This window comes from Nycticebus coucang, chromosome 10 (assembly GCF_027406575.1).
Source record: "Nycticebus coucang isolate mNycCou1 chromosome 10, mNycCou1.pri, whole genome shotgun sequence".
Lineage (NCBI taxonomy): Eukaryota > Metazoa > Chordata > Mammalia > Primates > Lorisidae > Nycticebus > Nycticebus coucang.
The window spans coordinates 17976205-18000664 of NC_069789.1; the positions used below are offsets into that span (position 1 = coordinate 17976205).

The 24460-nt window shown below is 41.1% G+C and overlaps 1 protein-coding gene across 8 annotated transcripts in view; it reads right to left on the reverse strand.

The window, feature by feature from the left end:
- Positions 1 to 24460, reverse strand: part of SIPA1L2 (signal induced proliferation associated 1 like 2) — a 241747-nt gene that overhangs the window by 105826 nt on the left and 111461 nt on the right. For all 8 annotated transcript variants that reach the window (XM_053605857.1, XM_053605858.1, XM_053605856.1 and 5 more), the window contains exons 3-5: positions 11081 to 11214; positions 8601 to 8789; positions 1931 to 2105 (exon numbers count right to left, since the gene is read on the reverse strand). In XM_053605857.1, the coding sequence (XP_053461832.1) occupies positions 1931 to 2105; positions 8601 to 8789; positions 11081 to 11214 (498 nt within the window). The remainder of the gene's footprint in view (positions 1 to 1930; positions 2106 to 8600; positions 8790 to 11080; positions 11215 to 24460) is intronic.

Genomic DNA, 24460 nt, shown 5'->3' on the forward strand with positions numbered 1-24460 from the left:
AGAGTGCTATGGTGTCACAGCGCACAGCAACCTCCAGCTCACGGGCTTAAGCGATTCTCTTGTCTCAGCCTCCCAACCTGGACTACAGGTGCCCACCAAAATGCCTGGCTATTTTTTGGTGCATTGTCATCATTGTTGTTTAGCAGACCCAGGCTGAGTTCGAACCTGCCTCCCTTGGTGTATGTGGCTGGCACCTTAACCACTGAGCTGTGGATGCCGAGGCTGTCCCTCCAATTTTAGATGGAAGATTATTTGTCCTTTCTGTGAAAGACGTAATTTTTATGTGACCATTCCATGATATCTAATAAGACTTTTGTTGCATCTCACAGAATGCCTTGCTCATAAAAATAACCTAAAGATTTATTGATTATTAGAATCAGCATATCAAAATGTAGTTCTTATATTATCATTTACCTGAGGTAAGGTGCTTAGTACTATACATCTGTAATGTATCAAGGACATTTCATAAGTCATAAAAAATTCAAAAGTTCTATCATTTCTACATACATTTGGATTATCTGCATTGTGGTTTTATGGACCATATGGGTCAGAAGTTCTTTAAATATTTTCTAAATCCATACACTGAAGCGAGAGGACACATATTCATAGTAACAGGAGTTTGTGTCAGCAGTAGAAGAACATCCCTAAGAGCCATATACCAGCATTGCTAGAGGGTAAATGGTGGTAAGAAAGGGGAGTTTGAAAAAGAAAAAACGGTAAGAAAAATCAGGAAAGGTCTCATTGAGGTTTATTAAAATATATAGATATTCACATCTTGAGAGCCAAGAATTATTTCCCTACTTCACATATCTGAGGCATGAGCAATATACATTTAATATAATAGTCAACCTCCAGTTCTGACATGTGTGGATGTCACATGGGACCCATCATTGAGTTAAAACCATTGAAAAACAGAACTGACTACAGACACTACCTTCAACTACAGGAATATCAGTGATGGTCCCAAGTTGAGTAGACACTGGGGGCAGGGCTTTGGACTTAACCATTACATACCTCTGGGTTTGTTTTCCCAGGTCTCTTTCACCTATTACCCTCCCTCCAAAAAAAATTGGTTTGGGCAGGGATAATAGAAGGTAAAGAGCCTCAGGGCATAAGGCCTCCAGGGTTCTAATCCTGATTCAAATATACCCTGACACTCACACATGGAAAACTCCCATTTCACCACTTCTACTAGGAGTAGAGGCCAGCCATTCTCAGATGCTCCACGTTTAGAATCTATCTACTCATCACTTTTCATTGAAAGAATAAGCAGTTAATCACCTGATAATCGGCAGAATTTTCCAAAATACATAACTTTACTCTGCCTGGCATTTTAGATGCTGATAGCAACTAAGTAGCAGTACATCATAGGAAGGCATAAAACCCCTGTTTTGAATTGGCCAATCTGGCAATGTGCATCATCTGAGGAGACCTGACTAAGGTCCCTGAAAAATAGGATGCATCAGCTTTCTAATCATTGGCCCAGCTCCCCAGTTAACGTCATGACTCTGGAGATGAAAAAAAACTAAGCCCAATAACATGCCATGAATGAAATGTGTTAATATCTTGTCTCTCAGAAATGAATCCAGTTCTTGTCCTTGATACACTGAAACAAGGGTATAACAGAAAAGGTTAAGCTGAAAGGAAGCAAAAAACGTTAGAAGATTCTTCCTGAAACACTGGGGAATCTCTCTGCTGGTGTTACAAAGGAAAAAGAACTGACATTTTGAGCTTATGATGGGAAGCACATATAGCATGAGAAATGTGCTTCCTTTACTCGTCTGAAGAAATCTAAACTCCATCCCAAATAAGCTTGCTAGGCTGCTTCTGGGGTCAGGAACACAGGGCATGTGATCGCTCATGCAGACTGGCGCGGTATGCCTACTTCTGGCAAATTAAAACTGTGCACACAGACAAACATGAAGCTTACTTTTATTGTCTAGCTGAGCTCGGTATTTAGTAAATCCTTTCAGTCGTACTCTCTGGCCCAGAAGATCAAGGAATTCTTCAAAAGCCGGTCCCGCTGTCTCATTGTTATACATCTCTTCCTCTGTGCTCTGGCCTGCTTTGCAATAAAGAATCCCAATCTTGTGCTGAAAGCTCAGCTGAAATGGAGGAGAAATGTAATTACTTAGCAGAGAATACCAGACAAGCTAACTGCCAGTAAAATTGAAACTACAGAAGCTTAGAATTTTGTTCTCAGGAAAGCATGCCAGAATAACTCCCATAAGCAAATAAGCAAAGGCAGCTATTGCCGTACAAAATGCTTCAAATTTATAACAAAGCCAGAAACCCCAAAATACAGCTGAAGAAATGTCAGAAGCTAAAAGATAAAATGTATGGCCATGGCCATGTAGAATTTACCAGATTTCCAAAAAAGATAGGCAGTCAGGTTCAAGAATCTACTCAAAAATAAAACTGTGGAAATGATTAATACACTTCATATAATGATTAGCATTATCTTCCAAGTTGGGAGAAAAAGGGCTATGAACATTTTTTTTTTTTTTTTGGCAGTTGTTGGCCGGGGCTGGGTTTGAACCCACCACCTCCAGCATATGGGGCCAGCGCCCTACTTCTTTAAGCCACAGGCGTCACCTGGCTATGAATTTTTAAAAGATTTTCTTCTCTAGTTCTTAATGCCTTTTTCTTCTTTAATTTATTTGAACATTCATGAAAATATGTAGGACTGTAAGGAAAAAAACAAATCAAATTAAGGTCTGTCTGGTAAGGATAGGATCCCAATGGAAATTATGATACATGTATATAAACAGAAAACTGTTTTGCTTCCATAAAAGTACCTTTGGCTATACAATTACATTCATTTCTTGTATTTTTTATTATCATGAAAACATCTGCTAAATATGTAGTACACCAAAAAAAATTTTAATGGCAAATGAAGAGTTCCTGCTATAATCCTACCTCATAGTCTATGTCATGCTGGAAGCCACAAGTCTTCCTCCCAATACTGGGAATAAACTGGACTCATTTTTACAGCTTTCTTATTTTTCCTAAATAATAGGAACTACTTCTCACTCATTCAGTCAAGGTCTTACTAACTTAATGTGAGCAATCTGAGTCTCAGAGACTAAGAGATTATCAGACACCACTGATTTCCTAAAGACATCAATCCATAACTGTTCACTTTTATTATTGAGCTGTAAAAGTCTTTAATCAAAATTCATGGCTGACTATAGTGGTAAAATAAGGCAAAATGATACTCATTTCCCTTGAGCAGCAAAGTGATGAAAACCGTCTCAGGCATATTACTACTTAATGACAACACACAATACAAGTCAGCCCAACACATCTGTCTGGGTGGCCTTAGCCAACTGCAGGAGACATTCATTGTGGCTGGATGAACACAGAACTGAGCAGGGAGAGCTGACTGCCAATAGATTCTGACTATATTCAGATCCTGACTAAATGCTTTGGGAGAATGCAAAAGGAAACACTGCCTGTTACAATGACCAAATCAACTACCTGTATGGATGGATGCTGTGGCTCTGTAGTTCATGGTTGTGGCTGCCAATCAGAGCCACAGGGTTCTTCACAGCACAGTGAAGTTAATGATCTGTACCTCAAGTGCGGGAGTATTAGATGGTGTGCACATGCTACTTCATACTGAGTATTACTAATTTTATTGAACTAATTCTTTAGTAGGGTCAAGGAAAAAATTTTCCATTCAGCCAGAGATTGAGGAACAAATGTTTCTGATCACCTCGATATCTGAATCAACGATACCACATTTATTACAGACCATCATCTTCAAAAAAAAACAAAAAAACCTAAGTATAATAAAAATGCCTAATATTATTTCATTATATTGAAATATTATATATTTCAATGTTTCAAATAATGAAATATTATATATTTCATTCACATTAGGTGACTCAGAAGACATATTTCAGGATCTTAAAGTGCATTGGGGAAAGTCTCATAATTAGTGATTAGTATACAGACATTGATGCCACAGTGATTATTGGAGTCTGAATTAATACTGTAATATAGCCTCAAAATGATTGCCTCACATCCTTGGTGTCACGTTAGATGACTTCTCTTTCACCGTGAGAGGAAGATTTCGGCTCCCCAGTTCTTTGCGCCTGGCTTTAATGAGAGCCCGCCACTAATACCACAGAGTACTAGGCATGCCATACACAACTCCAACACCTGCTGAGTCGCACTGTCTCCTCTGGCCGGCAGGGATCACCACGCCATCATCCCCACTTGCAGAGCTCACTCCGGTCCTGGGGGCTGCAGTCCCTGTTTATCTACCCTCTGCTCCCCTCAGGCTGCCGCCAGCCCCATATCACCTCATCTGCATGCTCCTAGGCCACACAGGCGGCTCATCTCTGTCTGCCCTGGCTTCTGGGGAGGAAATTTCTTCCTCTTGCTCACATCCAGCTCTTTGAGGGGAGGCCTAGAACAGAGCTTTGGGGGCCCCAGGGTTTGGGCCTTGTGTAGTCAGCAGTATCCTCACCAGACTGGCAGACTTTCTCTGACTCTGAGGTTCTTATAGACTTAAGACTTCTTGCAAACGTTCGCTCAGGAAAAGACCAAATAACTAGAGGACTGAAATCCCATGAGACCTCGTTGCTGCCTGCGGTACTGTCAACTTCACACCCTCCCTCCCAGCTGCTGGACAAACCAGCCTGGGTCTAGACCCTAACTGTGAGGAGGATTTGTGTTTCCATCCAAGAAGCCCCTGGGCCCATGAGAAACAGTCTACAAAGCCTCTGGGTGTCTCGTGCCAGCTGCCAGACTCTGGCTCCAGTGACCACACCTCATTATGTACACGGCACAGCATGGCACAAGTTTACTGCTCACTGGTATTCAGAGACTTCTAAGTTTCACCTGGAAAACTGATCATGCTTCTCTGATCAGTTTTCCAGGTGAAACTTAAAAGTCTCTGACGACTTAGAATAAACAATACTGGCTTGTTTACAACAAGGGCTATGATTCTGCTAAAACAATAATAAAACGAAACATTAGGCAAAGCGATCTCCCTCACCTAAAAAGCTTTCATAAATCTAGAAAGACAATCAAAATCTATCAACTACTACTACTGCTGGGGTATATCAGAAAGCTAGCCACATACTCCTCAGTCTATTATGATAAAAAGCAAAGGAGAGGCTCCAGCTTTCCATGTACTAAAACTCCTAGCTCTCTCAGAGCAAGTCTTTATTGATAACCCTAGGAAACCTCAGGCTGAGCCTAATACTCAGCCCACTGCACTGACCTTTATCTAACTAGCCAGTCCCACCATCCTGGGATAAAACAAGGCTGGTACATGGGCGTGAGTACTGCTGCAAACTAAAAATACTCTCATCAAAATTCCTAATGGCTTCAGTGCTAACAGCTGGACATACATACCCACTGCCAGACAGCAGAGGAACCAGCACAGGTGTCATTTTCTTTCTGAGGCAGGGTAAAAACTGGCTGCTCCATTCCTCCCGAGGCCAGAAGTTTTGTCATCATTGACAAGAAAATTTAAATTAAAATGAGGTGGAAAAAACTGGAAAGCTTCAAAACTGCCTTGGAAATAAATGTGAATGCACAGTGAACCCTTCCACTTCCGTCTTCCGACTCAATCTATGTGTTCTGAATGTGTGGGCTCGCTTATTCAGACCTCCTTACTCCATCTGCAGCAAACCTGACCTACACGTATGAGGTGAGTGGACAAGAGAAGGGAGACAGCCTGAAGAACAAGCTAACACTGTTGTCAAAAATATCGTGATGTCCTAAAAGAATGAACTTTCATAATTCATTTAAATAACATATTTAAAAAATGAACCTATATAATTTTGTGAGTTTACCTATCATACAAATTGGGACGGTCTGCACATTGTACCCCATAAATGCATTATTGTACACAGCTATGATTTAATAAAAAAAAATTAAAAAAGAAAAGGAAAATGGGATTTTAGAAGTAAAGAGGTGAAATTCTGTAAAGTAACATAACCATTAGGGTCCTTCTTAATAACAACTTTTCTTGTAATTCTCCAGTGTTCCGTTTTCCTCCTCAAAACATCTTACCAAGGTCATGGAATGGAATGGGTGAGCTGGGTGCCCAGGAATTCTCCCCCCACTAAACCCTGTCCTGTACATAGCAGATACACTGAGTGACGGTGGGTTAAACAAGGAACAGAAACTGGCAATACATGTAATTACAAACACAAAATATAGGTAATTAAATTATGTTTTAAAAACATATTTTAAGAGTAAAGGTTAAAAAAAAAAAAACCCTTAGAACAGTAACATAAAATTGGCTCAGACTCTCTTGGGCAGATTTACTATTAGGGAAATGAATAAAAAGTGGCCACTTTTAAGGATAACTTAGAAAGCAGGATGTTAAAAAACAACAACAAAAACCTGTGCAATCTCTTTTAGAGATGAGAATAGGCAGTATCTTTTCTTTATGTATCATAGGAATCATGAATCAGATACTATTAAGAGTTGCAGAAAGTTAGAATGCCCCTACTGTGCTTACATATGAACATCTTAAGAGAGTATACCAAAGTCAAACAATATAAAATCTAAAGAAAAAGTACATGTAATGTAACCAGAACTATGAAATGCCCTGGTTGGTATAAAAGCAATATCTAATTTTCAAAATTAATTCCTTGACATTAGATTATGAGTAGATATTTGCTGAAAGTACTCAAAATACCTAATTTAAAAAACTCCCTGGCACTGTATCATTCAACTACAGATGTCTCAGATGCCTGCTCCAAGCTGCAGGGAGACCGTCACCTGCAGCTGCCCTAATGTCCTTTCACCACTCCGCAAGAGAATCCCCAGATGGGTGGCAGCTGCAGAGGCCTGAGGGGTTCAGGGGAACTTGGACTATTTGTGGAATTTTCTAGAGCAGCCTCAGGGGACCAAACACCTCACCCACCAGGCACTTGCAGTACAGTACAATGATGTAACTTAAAGGAAGAACCAAGATATCTTATGAACACAAAACAACAAGGAACTACCACATGGGTGCCAAGTTCTCTTTACCAACTCCCTTGCAACGTGAAAATGAGTGCTAGTCTTCTTATCAAGGAACTGTAAACATCTGGACCAAACCCATCCCCCCTCTACCCTTCCACCCTTTCCTCAACTGTTTAATGTACATTTCATACATTCCACATACTGTGCCAGTCGTGACTGCGCTAAGCCTACTGGTGTGTATCATACCATTTAGAAGTCAACTGCTCGAGCTTAGAGTCTGATTCGGTTTCTTTGTTGTTGTTAGTATGTCAGCTTTCATTCCTAAGATGGACAGATCTCGGGATTATTCATTCTGAGTGTTACAATGCCCACTTTTTTTGCTAATAATGCAGCGTTAACTTGTTAGACCAATCACAACTTCATCACTTTTAGAATTCTAGCCATCTGAGGTGTCATTTATTCTACTTTAACCACAATATCACTACTGGGTCAAACAAGAAATATCTCATATTTTCTCTAAAACATGTAAAAAGAATTTTCCTTGAGAAATTCTGAAAATATACTTCATCACTGTCTTTTTTTAAATCATGCATTTAAAAACAAATCCACTCATTTAAAATAAATACTTGCACAGCTACCTCTGAGTTTCTCCCACAAGTTATTTGCATCTAAGACTTAAAAGACCTCTTCTCACCTTCTGGGCTCCTCATCTTGTCCATCATTAATTCCCTCTTACACAATGTCAATTATCACATCACACCATCAGTTTTCTACCCTCATTGATCCTGCCCAATTCCCATTTACCAGGATCTTCCTAAAATACAGCTCTGATCATGTTACATCCTGATGGAGAACTTTCAGTGGATCCCTATTGCCTCCTGAAGCTGCACGAGCACCTCAGCCTACAATTCAAAGTCTCTTTTGTTCTAGACTCAACTTGCCTTTTTTTTCCTCTTCATGATCTTCCTTTTTGTGTAATGAAACTAGATTAGCCAAAGTTCCTTAAACAGCCAACTACTCATATGTCCCTCTTAGAAATTTATCCAAGTCCAAAGGCTCAATTAAAATGCCACTTCTTTCAGAAGATTTGCCCACCCAAATGTTTTTTCTTCTTTCCCCAAAGCACTCACTGCTCCGAGGTTCCAAGATCCCAAGATCTCTTCCCACACATACCCAGCCTTGCAGAAGCCTCTGTACTCAGGCTCACTGTCCTTTAGGCTAGGGGCTAGGTTTTCAGTCAGCTTCGATTTTCCTAATGCATGCTGTTCACACACATCTGTCAGCATGATGCCTTGCACATGGTAGACAAGAATAAATGCTGGTTCAGGGAAAGGGTCAACATGAGGTTTTTAAACCCTGGGGAAAAAAAAAAAAAAACACTCCTGACCTCTATTAATCATATAATCAGATGTGCTCCTGCTAGCTGGGACATACCAAAACCTTGGTAAAAATAGTAGGTCACAAATCAACAGGAGGTGGGTTATACTCTAAGGGCATCATGTTCTAAACTAATAGAAAGGCATATTTGGGGAAAACTAGAGAGTAAATGCTCCAAGGCATTTAAAATAAACGGTCTCAAAGAAAAATGGATGGGAAAACTCCACAACTTTTGAAAACAGACAGAAATTCACACACAAACATACAATCTCACACATTATACATACCCCTTGCTCATCAAGCTTGAGCAACTGCTCCGAGACCTTGGGTGAGTTGGAAGCCTGTCGCAGGCACTGAATGGTCAGCTCCGGAATGACATATTCCAACACTTCCTTGAGAGGTAGTCCCCGTGTAGTACCATGCCTAGCAGTGGAGGGTACAGCATCTTCTAAAATTGCTCCTCTCAGTGTTGTAAGCTGGAAGGGCAAAACATAATACTTACTCCTGGCTACCGACTTAGAACCTAACTGGTTATCTTTAAAAACAGAAGAAGAGAAAAAGGTCCTTTCTGAGTGGGCCAAAAGGGGCTAAAGTCCTCCACCTGAAGAAACAAAATCAACACTCAAATAGTCTTGAAACAAGATACAGAAGAGCAACACTTTAAAAATTAAGACACTCTGACAACTCTGTGAACCTACATGGGAAAGTCATACCAAGAAGACACTAGACCATGATTCTGGACCTAACGACAGTCACTCTTCTTCCACTCTCCCTTTTTTTTCTTTTTCCTATTACCCCATCTCCCTACATTTTCTTTTCTTCCACTCCCTTTCTTATCTTCTTCTATTTAATTCTCCCTTCCTGAGGTTGACGGAGGACAGCTAACGGCATCCATGGTCTGGGTGACTTCAGAGCTGAGATGACTACTACCAAATTGTGTCTCATGATTTGTTAGCTGTCCTCAAACATATCATGCAACATGAGATCAATATTCTGAGCACATGCCTCACGTTTAGTATCAGGAGAAAACTCCAGAACCAAAAATCAAGAAACCTGGTTCTAATCTGACCTCCTCTAACACTAGGAAGAGTACTAACAATAGGAGCTAAAGAGACCGATGGTGGTCATAAGAACACCTAATATTTACAATTCAGGCATTGTCATTTCTTTCTTTCTTACTCTTTTTTTTTTTTTCTGCTGTCCATTAGAAGAGTAAGAGTTGTCTTGGGCCACATGGTAAATAAACAAACATTAACTAAAGCTGATTAGCAAAAAAAAGGTCCATCTAGTACCATAGATAAGCAAAAAAGAGTCTTCACAAAATCAGCATGCACCCCACAAGCCTCAGGGGTTGGACACCCTGGCTTATATAACGCTCCATTACACTGGTGGACAGAGTATCTCCGACAGTAAGAATGTTCTCCGTCTGCACTAAGACAGTAGCCACTAGCCACAGTGTAGTGAGCACTCAACATGTAACTAGTGTGACCAGGAAATGAATTTCTAATTTTATTTAATTACCTTAAATAGCCACTTGTGGTTGACAGCTACTGAATTGGACAGCATTGGTCTATAATTTAAAATATGTCACTTTCAGAAAGGGGCTTTAGCTAATATACATGCAGCCTAGAGCCTAGTTCAATGCAAAGGGGTCCATATGCTCAAGCAAGCCTCAGGGAACTAGAAAAAGGTTCTCTTTTCCCTGTCTGACCTAGAAAATAACCAAAATACACAGTCTGTAATATTTGCCAACTATATTAATTACAGCCCTTTAATTAAAAAGGGCTAAGCAAATAAAATTTAAAGTACAGCCCAGATCTAATTATTTTTTTTCCCTTTCTTTTTAGAGACAGGGTTTTACTATGTTGCCAGGCAAGAGGGCAGTGGCCATTCACAGGGACAATCATAGTTCACTTGCAGCTTCAGACTCCTGGGCTCAAGCAATCCTCCTGCCTCAGCCTACCGAGTGGCTGGGACTACAGGAGTGCACCATGGCCCTTGGCCTCAGATCTAATTCTTTACATAAATCAGCAGCTCCATTTATTTAACTACTTCTATTGTTCCATTTATATAATAATCTCTCTTTCCACTCAAAGCAAAACAAGCAAGAAACTAACTTGGGTCTTCAATGTAGGAGGTGTGGGTTTTACACTGGTAAAAAGACAAGTCAGATGTTCACCCCAACACAGGTGCTTTGATTTTCTGCATTAGATTTTGAAGTTGTTTTTAAACTCTGACATAAATTGTACTGTTTATGTTTGTCCTCTGTGTTGGCCCCCTGTCACGTTCTTTAGGTGTAAGGCAGCAGTAAAATCACTGCCATTTAACCCTTCGGCTGTGGAGAGCTCAGAAATGAAACACGGCATTGAGGTGTGCAAGAACTGCAGCAGCCCCTCCAGTACGGTTCATCATCCTGAAGATGCAACACCTGTAACAGTAAGAAATAGCTGTCCTTTTTCATGATTTTTGTGAAGCTTTCCATTTGTATTTGCAAAATGAACAAAGCCTATAGGCATCAGTTGCACCAAAGGAATATCTGTTTGCCCGCCTATAGGCATTGTTTGCAGTCAAAAGGTAACATTTATAACATGTTTCCTAATTATTCATTTGAAATAAAATATACTGCAATGCCCTTTTCAGTTACCTTAAATGTTGCAATCATTAACATTAAAAAAATAAATTCAGTGCCCTATCTAAAACAAACTACAGAAGTAGCATCCGAGGTGGGTCAGTTTGGACCAGTAACAACACCAAGAGGCCCCATTACCTCACTCGTCCTGAAAACTACTCTGTAGTTGAACTGGGACCCTTCTTTTTCCTTGGCATCTTCCACTCTCTCTCTTCGGATGCTGACTGCCACTGGGCCAAGGTTTTCATCTATTCCAAAGTAGTTTTGGTGCTCTAAAATGGAAGAGACAGGGGTCATCAAAAGAAAGAGAAAGGAACAAGTATCAGAATGAATACCTATTAGCTAATTAAATCTCTGAAGAAATACCACATGGCTCACACACAACGATTTCCCCAATAGGTGACTGCATTTTCTGGTTTCCAGTTTGGATATACTTTTGCATCTCATTTCATCTCATTTTCTATTACTGCCTTTCTCATTCTGCTTTTTACTTGTTCATGCGCAGTAGAAGCTTCCCAGTCCCAAAGTTGTTATTTTGCAATCATGTGAAAAGCATCAGAAAAATTCTGTTGCTGTCCTTAGAAACTGCCAGAAGAGGAACAAGGCTACTTGAAGAATCATGACTGAAAACAGTTTCCCTCCCTCTGGGAAGGTCATCTTGTTTGAGGGATTGGGGGCACCAGAGGTTAGCTAACTAGCCACTCAGACCAGCCAGATAAATCTCGGCCATCAGTGAAGATCACCCTTTCATTACAATGTCACTAAACACCTCTAAAGCCAAATTTAGCAATAGGAAATAGGTAAAAGGTCATTAAATCGCCATGCTCAAAATGTATCTATAGATTCTGTAACTTGGCTTACAATGTTAATAATGAATCGCTTCTTTTACATAAACCACTGGTCTTTTGCGGGATCCCTGCAGGAGTGGACCCTGAGGCCACCCTTCCTAATAGATGGTCATTATTCCCCCACTCACATGCAACCACTACCTGCCAGCACCGCTTCAGCCATCCAGCCACAGAGGGAGCATTACAGAAAACAGTTCCTACTCACGAAGCAAATATTCTAATTTGAACCCTTCCAATGACATCATGCTCACTATTTTGTAAGGAATTTCCCTGGACTGCCGGACAAGGCTTCTCGCCAGTGAGCTCTGCTAAAAATGGTCAAAAACACTTTACTGCAACTTCAAAACTCAAGTATTTCCTCTGAAACAACTCAACTTAGCATAAACACTAAGGATTATGTCCAACTCACACAAAATAAAGGGAGCAATCACCCAAAGGTTTACTAACACAGCTTAAAAACACATCTATTCTTAGCTGCCGCATCACACTAATAACTCAAGCAGAGCAGATGGTGGATACAAACCCTCAGGTGTTATTCGTTTATTTCTTAATGAATTACCGCCAGGTGGGTTCTCCAAGGTGTGTACTCAACAAATTGGTCCGGGGTGGCGCCTATGGCTCAGTGAGTAAGGCACCGGTCCCATATACCGGAGGTGGTGGGTTCAAACCCAGCCTCAGCAAAAAAAAAAAAAAAAAAAAGAAAACAAAACAAATTGGTCCTTTCACCCTATATGCAAAACATCACCTTTATTAGTTTTCAATGTCACCTTATCGATTCTGGCCAATCTTGCCTCTTAGTTTTTATTTTAAAAAATAGAATACTACAAACACTTTTAAGATTGAAAAAATCCACAGATATTTCCAAAGCTTTGGGTTATGCTAGCGTTTTCTGCCACAAAAATTTTTGAAAGAATAAGAAATGTTACAGAGGGAGCAGAAAATACTGAGTTCAACAATGGAAAACAGCCCTTGCTTCGCGCACACCAAAACCTGGCTAGCTCTTAGAAAGGCAAATCATCAACTCCTTTACTGTCTGTAACCAAATAGGATAAATTACCCAGTCAGGGGTAGGAGCAGCAAGTGAACTACTTAAGGGCTAAAGGTGAATTACTGGATTATTACAGTCCTGGACTTGAATAATAGGAAACAAGTTTTTATTTTTTTACTTTTAAAGTGGGAAATACCCCTTGGGGATACAGCCATGCACCACATAACAACAATTCAGTCAGCGATGGACGGATCCTGTGGGATGATGGTCCCATGGTGGTCCCCTAGATTGTCACAGAGCCCCCAAATTCCTGTCACCTGGGGACATCACGGCCATCATGATGTCACACAGCACAGTGTGTTACTCAGAAACAGAAAAGTCTGAAAAGCAAAAAATTACAATAAAAAATTCTAAAAATAGAAAAAATGCTTACAAAAAATAAGGACAAAGACAACTATTTATACAGCTGCACAATATATGTTTTTATGCCAAGTATTATTACAAAACAGTCAAAATTTAAAAAAGATTAAAAGTTTATGAAGTAAAAAAAGCTACAGTAAGCTAATTTATTATTGGCAAAAGAAAAATTTTTATAGATTTAGTGTAACCTGTTTAAAGTCTAAAGTAATGTACAGTAATGTCCTAGCCTCCAAATTATCTCACCATGTATTCACTGGCTCACCTGGACTAACATCCGATTCTACGAGCTCCGGACTTCCCATTTTTTATCTTTTATGCTATATTTTTTACTATATCTTTTCTATGTTTAGATATGTTTACTTACATAAAACGTATCACTGTGGCACAACTATGGAAGCTATATGGGTTTGTAGTCTTGGAGGAATAGGCTGTACCCTCCACCTCAGTGTGTAGTGGGAAGTACCACTTCGGTTTGGGTAAATAAATTCTATGATATTCACCCAAGCACAGAATCGTCTAAGGATATATTTCTCAGAATACATCTTTGTCCTTAAGCAAGGCATGACTATGGCCTTGATAACTGACAGTGGCCAAGGTAACTGTTACAAACATGAACTCCAGCGACACTTGAGCATACATAAAAACACATGTGAGTTTGAGGAAAGCTAACCCAGATGCAGTTATTTGTGACTTTAATCAACCATTTTAAAAATTCAATAAAAGCAGAGACTAACAGCTAACTGTCTATCTCAGACTACTACGTACTTTATCATTTCATTAATAAGGCTGGTATCAGTGACTAATAGAACCATGGCATTATATTAGCTCCTGTGAAATCCATCCTTAAACTTAAAACTACATTAGTTTAGAATATACCTAGCTGCAGTCAGCTAACTATCCTGACAAGAACTTTTGATTTTTTCTTCCATGGGTTATTTTTCACAAGCCATACTCATTAAGAAATATATTCAGAAAGTATAAGAAAACACAGCCAGTTGTAAAGCAAATGCTTTTTAGAACATGTTTCAAGAAGTTACTTGCAAAAATAGTCAAATCACTTCTATAAAAGCATTTGATGAGCCTCTTAAAACCAAAAGAACTTCACAGCATTTTAGGGAGAAAGAGTGACTAAATAAAATTCTCTTTTTTCAAGGCAAAACTGAGAGTCCAGATTAAGTGAATGAAATCACTAATACACATGACAACTAAAAATCACAATGTGTATGCATCCCTTGTACTGAGCAGGTGTTGTTGGGCCAGAACACAGATCTGGGGCTGCCAGGAGGGGCAGGGCTAACTGCAGAGGGGCCCAGAGAATGTTCGGGGTGAAGGAATTACTCTACATCTTCACTGTGGTACTGGTTACAAGCTATATATATATATATATATATATATATATATATATATTTTGAAACTCTCAGAATTGCATACTAAAAATGATGGATTTAACTATATGTTAAAAAAAATTCATTTTTTTAAATGGTGAAGTACTGAGGAGGGTAAATGAGAGAAGAGCTACCCAGTGTGGTTCCTCCTCTAGCCAGTTCTCACAAGTTTTTCCCAAAGCTCCATCTTTAATGCATGGCCATGCTCTCTGACTCTGTCTCTGTCTTTACACTTACCTGAATGTCTGTCCTCCGTCTGTCCTTTCATCTGCTCACCCCTCTCCTCCTTTAAACCCCTCAGGGACATCATTCTGCACTTCCTCCAGACCTCCTCTCCTAAGCACCCTGGCCCTCTGGGTCTAGGCCTAGGGAAGTGCACTCTGCTGCTGCTCCTCCTGCCTCCAGCTCTGGGCTTCCACCTGCTTCCTCTTTTCTTCATTTCTTCTTTCTTACTCATCATTTATTATGCAATCCAAACATCATTTCCACTGGGAATATTCCTCTCACTAGAAAAGACTAAATCCTTCGACCTTTATATACCCAAGGTCTAGTATTATGTGCCTAGTAAATTGCTCTTGAATTAGTGAACTAAAGTAGTTCCCTTGGTATTGTCCAACAGTAATGGCTATATCTGACCTCAACCAGAAACATAAAAATAAAAACAATGTCGATGGAACAGAAGCCACATTCTGTAAAATAATTTAAGGAGGTTTATTCTGAGCCAAATTTGAGGCCCATGACCCAGACCCACACCCAAGAAGCCCTAAGTAAGTAGACTAGCAGTAGTGGGGTTACAGTTTGGTTTTATACATTGTAGGGAGATAGGAATTACAAGTGAGATCATACATCAATACATGGAAAATATACATTAGTTTGGCCCCCAAACTGGTGGGACATCTGGAAAAGGGGGATTACGGGTGGGGTTAAAGACTCTTCAGCTGACAATAGGCTGAAAGAAAGAGTTAGGCTTGGTTTAAAAGACCAGGAGTCCATGAAAAGGAACACTTAAGGGTCTGTGCAGACTCGGGTGGTTCGCTTTGTATGTCCAGGACCTGCAGGTAGGTCTCGCATAGCCTTAGACCTGTTAATGAGTCACAGAGGACGTCTCTAAGAAGGGGAGGGACATGATGAGGCAGGCTCATCTCCTTTCTCATGGCCAACAACTCAGTTTTAGGACTCCCCTTGGCCAAGAGGAAGTCAAGTCAGCCAGTATTAAGAACCTATTTCAGGCAGTCAAATGGCAAGACCGTGTGAAGGGCCTAGGGTCCAGGTCTGTGGCAGGTGTTTCCCTCAGTGAGTGGGGCCATACTGCTTCTTGAAACAGTTACAAAACTGAGAGCTTACATATCTATCAGAACTCACAAGGTCTATTAGTATCCTATTATTGCTACAACAAATTACCATAAACGGGCTGTCTTAAAACAACCTCATTTATCCTCACATAGCTCTGGAGGTCTGAAGCCCAAAGTCAGTTTCAATGAGTAATAAAAATCAAGGTTCTGGAGGTATCAAACTCTGTTGGGTGGTTCTAGGGGAAAAACTAGACTCCATCCCTTCCACTTCTTGGCTCACGGCCCCTCCTCCATCTTCAAAGCCAACAGCCCAGCATCTTGTTTCAGGGGCCATACTACCTTCCTCTTTTGTAGTCAAATTTCCCCTTGTCTCCTTAAAAGGACACCTGTGATTGCATTCAGGTCCCATCTCAAGGTTTTTAACCACATTGTAAAGCCTCTTTTGCCATAGGAGGTGACATATGCAGGTTTCAGAATTTAGGACTGAATACCTTTGGAGGCCATTTGGCCTATCACATAATGCATTTCAATGCATTTATTCAAATACGAATAGGGGCTGTCTCAATTGTGTGCCAGAAACTGCTTAATGCAAAGGATACAAAATATTGCCTGCCCACAGCTTTAGTGGTGTGGGGTAATCACAAAGGAAACAGACACGATTCTGTAACAAGAGCAGTCTCAGTACAAAGGAAGCACCCAAGGTAATCCAGCATAAAACCGAGAATCCAGGAGAATGTCACGTATGCAGTCAGAGTCAATGTCACTCTCAACACCGAAACATGTATGTAGTTGTAAAAATTAAAACTGCTCCAGGTTTTAAGAAAATAAAGTAGTTCCTTGCTCCATCCTTCCTTACTCTTAATGCTGTTCCCATAAAACAATGCGCTGAATTCCTTTACATACTAAGGTATTCTAACCCATTGCCACAATATGTTCCCACCACTTATTTATGATTTTAATTGCTCTTTTAATTGTTTTTGTAGCTTTTGGTAGTGATCATCTTTCTTCAGATTTAGTCCTAGGTTCATGATGTTATATAACATAAATGGTATATTTTCTCAACATTTCCATTTCTAGTTTCATGTTTCTAGACAATTAAAAATTATAGCTTTCACTACAGTAGACCCCCCCCAGCTGACCACCTCCCTAGACTGATGACCTCCTTAAGTTGACCTAATGTTCACAGAGCGGACGTGTACTACATGTATCAATACAGGAAGCCTAGTTCCTTACGTTAACCACCTCCGTTTGCTGACCAGTTACAGTCCCTTGGGTGGTCAGCTTACAAAGGTTCTACTGTATTTTGAAGGTCTGTTTTCTGGCACAACAGATATAGTCATTGTAAAACGTTTTTGCCTACAGTGATCTATCTTGAAGTAAAGCGTCCTCTGAACAGGAATGTCTCATTCTATCACACTCCACGTAATTGCAGGCTTTGCAGACATTATGCTTTTTACAATTTGAAGGTCTGCGGAAAGTGCATCGAGCAAGTCTATCCACACCATTTTTCCAAGAGCATGTTCATTTCTTCATGTCACATTTTGGTAATTCTCACATTTCAAACTTTTTCATTACTATCTTAACTGTTACGTTATCTATGATCAATAATTTGATGTGAAATATTGTATTTGTTTTGAGGAAGACCATGAACCACACCATCTACCACAGCGAACTTCATCCATAAATGTTGCTATGTTCTCACTTCTCTACCAACCGGCTGTTCCCTGTCTCTCCAAGGGAAGAGATTTCGCTCCCCATCCCTTTCAGGGATTGGGGGTGAAATCTAAATCCTAGTCCCTGGAAACATAATAACATCAAAATGAAGGGAATTAGTGACACTACCATGGCCTTGGAGGTCAAATATAAGGAAGAGTCCAGGGTCTCCTACTTTAAATGAAAGCTAAAAATCATTAAGTTTAGTGAGGGAAGCGCATCAGAAGCTGAGACAGGTGGAAAGCCAGGCCTTTTGTGCCAAACACAGCCAAGCAGTGAATGCAAAGGAAAGTTCTTAAGGGAGATAAAAATGCTACTCCCATGAATATATGAAGGATTAGAAAGCAAAACAGCCTTTTGCCAATATGAAGAAAGTTTTGGTGGTCTAGACAGAAAAATCAAACGAGCACAATGTTCCCCTATGTGTAATAAGCCAGAGCAAGGCCCTAACTCTCCTCACTTCTACAAAGACTTAGAGGAGAGGAAACTGCAGAGGAGAAGTCTGAAACGAGCAGCAGGTGGTTCATGAGGTTTAAGGAAAGAAGCCATCTCCATAACACCAAAGTGCAAGGTGCAACAGCAAGAGCTGACAAGGCCAGTGGGCGGGTCGCTCTCTCCAGTCCGCTGATAGAAAAGACGCAGCAAGTTACCCAGAAGACGCAAGTAAGGTAATTGATAAAGGTGGCTAGTAAACAACAGATTTTCAGTATAGAAGCAGCATCCTTCTATTAGACGATGCCATCTAGGATGTTCATAGCTAAAGAAGAGAAGGCAATGCCTCGCTTCAAAGCTTCAAAGGACAGGATTTCTCTCCGGTTAGGGACTAATAGAGATTAAGCCAATATTCATTTACCATTATGAAATCCTAGGGCTGACCGGGCTGAATGTAGGGACCTGCCCAAACAGAACACCCACGGGAGGGAGGGAGGGAGGGAGAGAGGGAGGAAGGAAGGAACCAGTCCTCACCCCTATGAACTCTTATATTCCCATCCACCTTACCCCACATGCTGACTCCGTTCCCGGACTCAGCTCACTTGCACCCAAGTGGAATAAAGGCTGTGTTGCCCACACAGAACCTGGACTCTGATTCCTTTCGTTCACGTCTCAGAATAATCTCATTTTTGGTCTTTAACCTCTCAAGAGCCCTTAAGAATTATACTAAGTCTATTCTGCCTGTGCTTTAGTAATGAAACAATGAGGCCTGGATGCCAGCACATCTGTTTATAGCACAACTTACTGAAAATATTAAGCCCACTATTGAGACTTAGCTGCTCAGAAAGATTCCTTTCAAAACACTACTGTTCATTGGCGATGCCCCTAGTCACCCAAGAATGCTGACGGAGATGCACTGAGGAGACCACTGCTGTTTTCATGCCTTCTAACCCACATCCATTCTGCAGCCCATGGATCAAGGAGTAGTTTTGACTTTCAGGTCTTATTTATTGTTTAAGAAATACATGTGTAAGTCTAGGGCTGCCATAGACCGTTATTGCTCTGATGAACCTGACCAAAGTTCAAAGAAGTTCTACTCAGAGTCAAATTCTGTCAAACAGTATCATTGATACAAAGAAATCTTTCCTGAAAAGAAGAGCCAAGCAACAACTGCATTGTCTTATTTTAAGGACTTGTCACAGCCCCTCCAGCTTTCAGCGCCCACCACTTATCAGTCAGCAGCCACCAACATCCAGGTAGGACCCCCTACCAGCAAAAAGACTAACTTACTGAAAGCTCAGATGATCATTAGCATTTTCTAACAATAATGTATTTTAAACACACGTTGCATACTTTTTTTAAAAAGATATAACTCGGGCGGCGTCTGTGGCTCAGTGAGTAGGGCGCTGGCCCCATATGCCGAGGGTGGCGGGTTCAAACCCAGCCCCGGCCAAACTGCAACAAAAACAAAAAAAATAGCCGGGCGTTGTGGCGGCGCCTGTAGTCCCAGCTGCTCGGGAGGCTGAGGCAAGAGAATTGCGTAAGCCCAAGAGTTAGAGGTTGCTGTGAGCCGTGTGACGCCACGGCACTCTACCCGAGGGCCGTACAGTGAGACTCTGTCTCTACAAAAAAAAAAAAAAAAAGATATAACTCTACTGCACACTTAATAGAGAGCAGTAAAATGTAAACAGGGCATTTATACCAACTGAGAAACCAATCAATGTACCAACTCACTTCACTACAATGTTCTCTTTGTTGTGGTGGTCTGGAACTGACCCACAGAAGCTCCGAGGTATGCCTGTGTGAGAAGGATCAGGCAGGGCCAGCCCTCAGACAGGGGCACGCGGGAAAGGCTCTTCCTGTCTTCTGCCTGGAGCTACTGAACTCAAATAAGAGAATGAGGCTGGGCCCCTCACTGTGTTGACTCCCACTAAATGCCTCAGCCCTACCCTGGCCCCGCCTTTTGTTTAAATTCTCCAGAATTAAACTTCAGTTTTCTCTCTGGGTGGGAAGCAAGTAGTAAACTGTGACAAGGGCAGGAGGAAGGATCTGTCCTTTTCAAAGTGTGTACCCAGGCCCTGTTTTCACCTCCCAAGCCTTTCTTCAGAGGCCTGGCTAGCTTCTTTATGGCCTCTCCCCTGTCCAAGAACACCAGTGCAGGGGCCAGCGGGAGGCCAGCTTTGTCCGTCTGCTGAGTGTGGCCCCGCTCCTCCCCCTGCTCTGGCACATCCTATCTTCTGCTGCTTCCCCTGGGTTCTTTTTTCCCTTGTGGTTTTATGCCCATTTTTCATCCCTTCATCGTCACTTAAGGTAGCATTTTGGAAGGAGGAGAGAGAACATGTGTTACTCTGCAGTACCTACAATTCCAAGAAGCCTGCTTACTAGTTTCTGAATTTGGGCTTTGATACTTATCACTCCCTTCACTTGGGGTTAGTTACATGAACTTTCTTGACCTCAGTATCTGCCCCCTTCAATTTATGTAATATATATATAGAATATCATCATAGTCACTAACTTGGGAGGGGCGATTCAGTTGAACACAGGCAAGTTACTAACACAAAAAACTCAAACCAGAAAGGAGTGCACATAAAATAAACAGCATCACAGGGCATTCTAATCTCCAGTCTGTCAGAACCGCCCAGTTCAAGAGTCAGCGTAAAAGTGTTTCCCACTCTTCTCCAAATGCTGACCTAGAATCGCAGAGGGAGGTTAAACTGCATTCATGGGAGCCTTTCTAGGAAATCAGTGGTAAAATATTTCACTGAATAATTTCTTCAGAAATTAAACTTAAAAAAAGATTATGAACTCAAATTTTGAGTGTTCTCCTTTTTACCAAAGATGGTAGACAAATTAGTAAACAGAATCAGAAAGATTCTTCCCTGCGTGCCCACCCCTCCAGTCCATACCACACACCCATACTCAGAGTCTGTCTCACACAGACATACGCTTAGTCAACGCAAGTGGAGAGAAGTAGTTCCTGCTGTTTCAAGCAATCACACCTTTGCACTTAGAGCTTTTAGGCTGTTTTCCATGGGATCTTGCCGAGCTTTTGGTTTCACATTGGAAGAGAGTAGGTTTCTAAAGAATGAGGATGTGTTTCTAAAGAAATCAAAATCTTCTTACTAACTAATACAACAAGCTTTTAGAAACACCATCTCCACAAACCAAGACGGTATCAACAGAGACTGTGCTGGCTCCCATGACCTCCAGGAGGGAAAAAAGTTAACTCTTTCAAATGATTATCTTGAATCCTCCTTTCAGGAAAGATTCCTTTGTTAATCTTTACATCAAGAGGCCCTTCCCATTTTTAGCAGAGGACAACAGGCAAGTCTTCCTCAGGGCTGTGTGCATTCAGGCCCTCACCCACCTGGAGCCTGTCCCTCTTTCAAGAGATAATGTCTATAAAATTGCTTCAAGGTTGAAGCAAATGAAATCTTTCCTTGGCAGAATGGAATGCATGAGAAGACTGTAGAGAAGCTGAATGAAAACTCACACGTTATGCAAATACTACAGGACGAGATTACCACGTAGGAAATGAGATTCAGGACATCTCTGTGACGCACTGTAAGCTGCCCCTTAAAGAAGAAAAAATAATTCTAACTCAGAAGAGGAAGAAAGTGGGGTGGGGACCCTATAAGGGACCTTAGCTCAGAGGCTGTTTCTAGATACTGTAATATGCTGGAAAGGAGATTTATTTGAAAACTAAAGAATTGGATAGGTAAGATTCACAACTCTACATGGTCTCCCGAGGCCAGGTATGTAAAAAAAAAAAAAAAAAAAATCACTCACAGCTCTCTTTCCCTGATCTATCAAAATTGTTAGCTCCCGTTAGCCACAGCACCATCCGTAAGTACACCAAGGCCACACACACGGTGCATCCGGCCCTCTGCTCCACGCCCAGGGGTGGCTGCTCTCTAAATTCCTACCTGTAATGTAGCTTCTTTCACTTTTCCCTCTATACATTTTGTGTCTATATTTTAAATTACCTTTCCTGTTCTCTAACACCCTAGGAGTTATAAAATGAAAAGAGAACCATAAAGAAATAAAAATGAATAATATCTACCTACTTTTGTAGAACATTAGGAGTCATTCAACAACCTCAAGAAATCTCAAACACCTTATTAATGTTTCATGGATAATATTACTGAATTTACCATGATGGAAAAAAAGTTGGGTTTTTGCTACATAGATTTTCGTTACTGTGAACCAAAATAAAATCTTAAGCGCCTCCCCCAGCAGGGGAACCACACAAATACCCTAGAGCTGAGTTGCTGGGCAGGAGCAGGGAGGTCAGAGGTGCCCATCACACCCTCCTTCCCTTCAGGCTGAGCTCTGTCACTCATCAGCAGGCCTGAGGCTGTGCAGGGCAAAGCCTAAGCCACACCTGGGTACGTGTCCAGCAGCCTGTCCCTGATCAACAGACTTCCTTATCTTAAGTTAAGCCTTTAGACCAGTGGTTCTCAACCTTCCTAATGCCACAATGTATTTTCACTGTTACAAAGGGGTCACCACCCACATGTTGAGAACCCCTGCTTTAGACAAAACTTCATTTCCCTGAGAAATTACCCATCAAAGATTCTTTAAATCCACCTATAAACTGTACAACCCTGCCATCCCTTTGAGATGTCCCTCTCGGTTGGGCCAAACCAATGTACACCTTTCACATGTTATTTATGACTTTATATGGAATTCCTGCCTCCCTGAAATATACAAAATGTACCTGTCACCCCCACAGGAAATCCACTTGCTCCAGGTTTTTTGGGCATGACTCTTGAGCTATGATCCTCAAATTTGGCTCAGAATAAACCCCTTTAAATTATTTTACATAGTTTGCCTACTTTTCTATTGCCATTCCTTTGACCTAAATTTAACCAAAGTATTAGCTGAGCTTGAAAAAACCTACAGTCACTTCAATAAATATAATAATATTAAATATTTTTTATATTAATTAACTCATTTCATCTTTCCTCCCTACAAGGAAGTACAACTACACATTATCCTCATTTTACAAATGATACTGAAGCTGAAAGGTTAAGTGACTCGGTTTAAGGCAATAATCTGGTATAACAGACTTAGGATGCAAACCCGGGCAGTGTGACTCTAGTGAGTTCTCACGGAAAACAACTCAAGGGTGACAAAATCCATGTCAAAGTTGAAGTTAGAAAAGTCAACTAATACAGGTAAATGAACAAAACTTAAAGATGACAGGCGCCTGTTGTCCAGCTTCTCAGGAGGCTGAGGCTAGAGGACTGCTTAAGCCCAAAAGTTGGGCTCTACCCAGGGTGACAGCTTGAGACTCTGTCTCAAAAAATAAAATTAAATTAATTTAAAGATGAGACAACAAATCTTATCCCAAACATAAGAATGGTATTCCAAAGATACAATTTTAGGCAACACAGCATAAAAGTGATAGACTAGCACAGGCTTCCCTATAAATGTTTAGTATTATTTGTTCAAAGGGAGGACAAGAACGAACGCATCAAAGGAGAGAGAGCTGGAGGCCCCTAAAAGGAGACTGTCCTCAGCTTTTTTATTCAAGTGGGAAAAAACGGTGAAATAAATATTGGATCTGAACTAATACAACATAGGTTTTACATAGCTTCTAGGTTCTCTAAGGCCTTAGGTTCCAAAGACCTTTACTTCCAACTTACTGTACCAGGAGCAAAATGTCACCCAGGGTTCCTAGTTAACTGCCACAGGAGCCAAACTATATAGAAATAGTAAAGTCTTTATTTTTCCCAGGGAAATAACAAAGCCATCAGTTCCTCCTCTTCAATAACCGACTGAAGGCCTTTTGGGACCAAAAGGTTATCAGGTTTGAAATTGCACACAGTCCTTCAAGCTGCCTCCAGTGTGCAGTGGGTGGCACGGAGGCCACTCCCATACAGCATCTCTGCTCAAGAAAGCCTAGGCATTTTCCACTGTCGGCCACATGATCCTGAGTGACCAGGACCCATGGAGCTGACTCGCATGTGCAGCTGGGCAATTCCCCCTGGCTATGAGAGCTCCCTGAGGCTCAGTGGCACCTCTGTTTGGAGAGGCAATACTGGCCAGGAAGAGAGGTTAAGAACTGTGTCAATTATGTCCTTGAAAGGAGGAATCTCTCAGAATGCTATCTTAGAATAGCACTATTGTTAGATGGCACTCCATTCACCCGCATGAATTTAATAGCGTCCAATTCCCTATTAATTTTTGTCAGTGACCATATTAAAAAAGAAAGATAAAACTCCGGGCAAAGCAAACACAGCCACACATCACTCGGCAGTGAGGTTCATCTGTTACATGCAGGTGCTCGCCTGCCTACACCTGTCACACTGGTGACACTCCGTGGATGTGTTTGGAACGGGGTGCTAACTGTGACAGACGCCTCCCCAGCCCACCCTGCCACATGGTTCCCTCTACTTTCTCTCTTCATCTTTTAACCATTAAAACATTGTAAT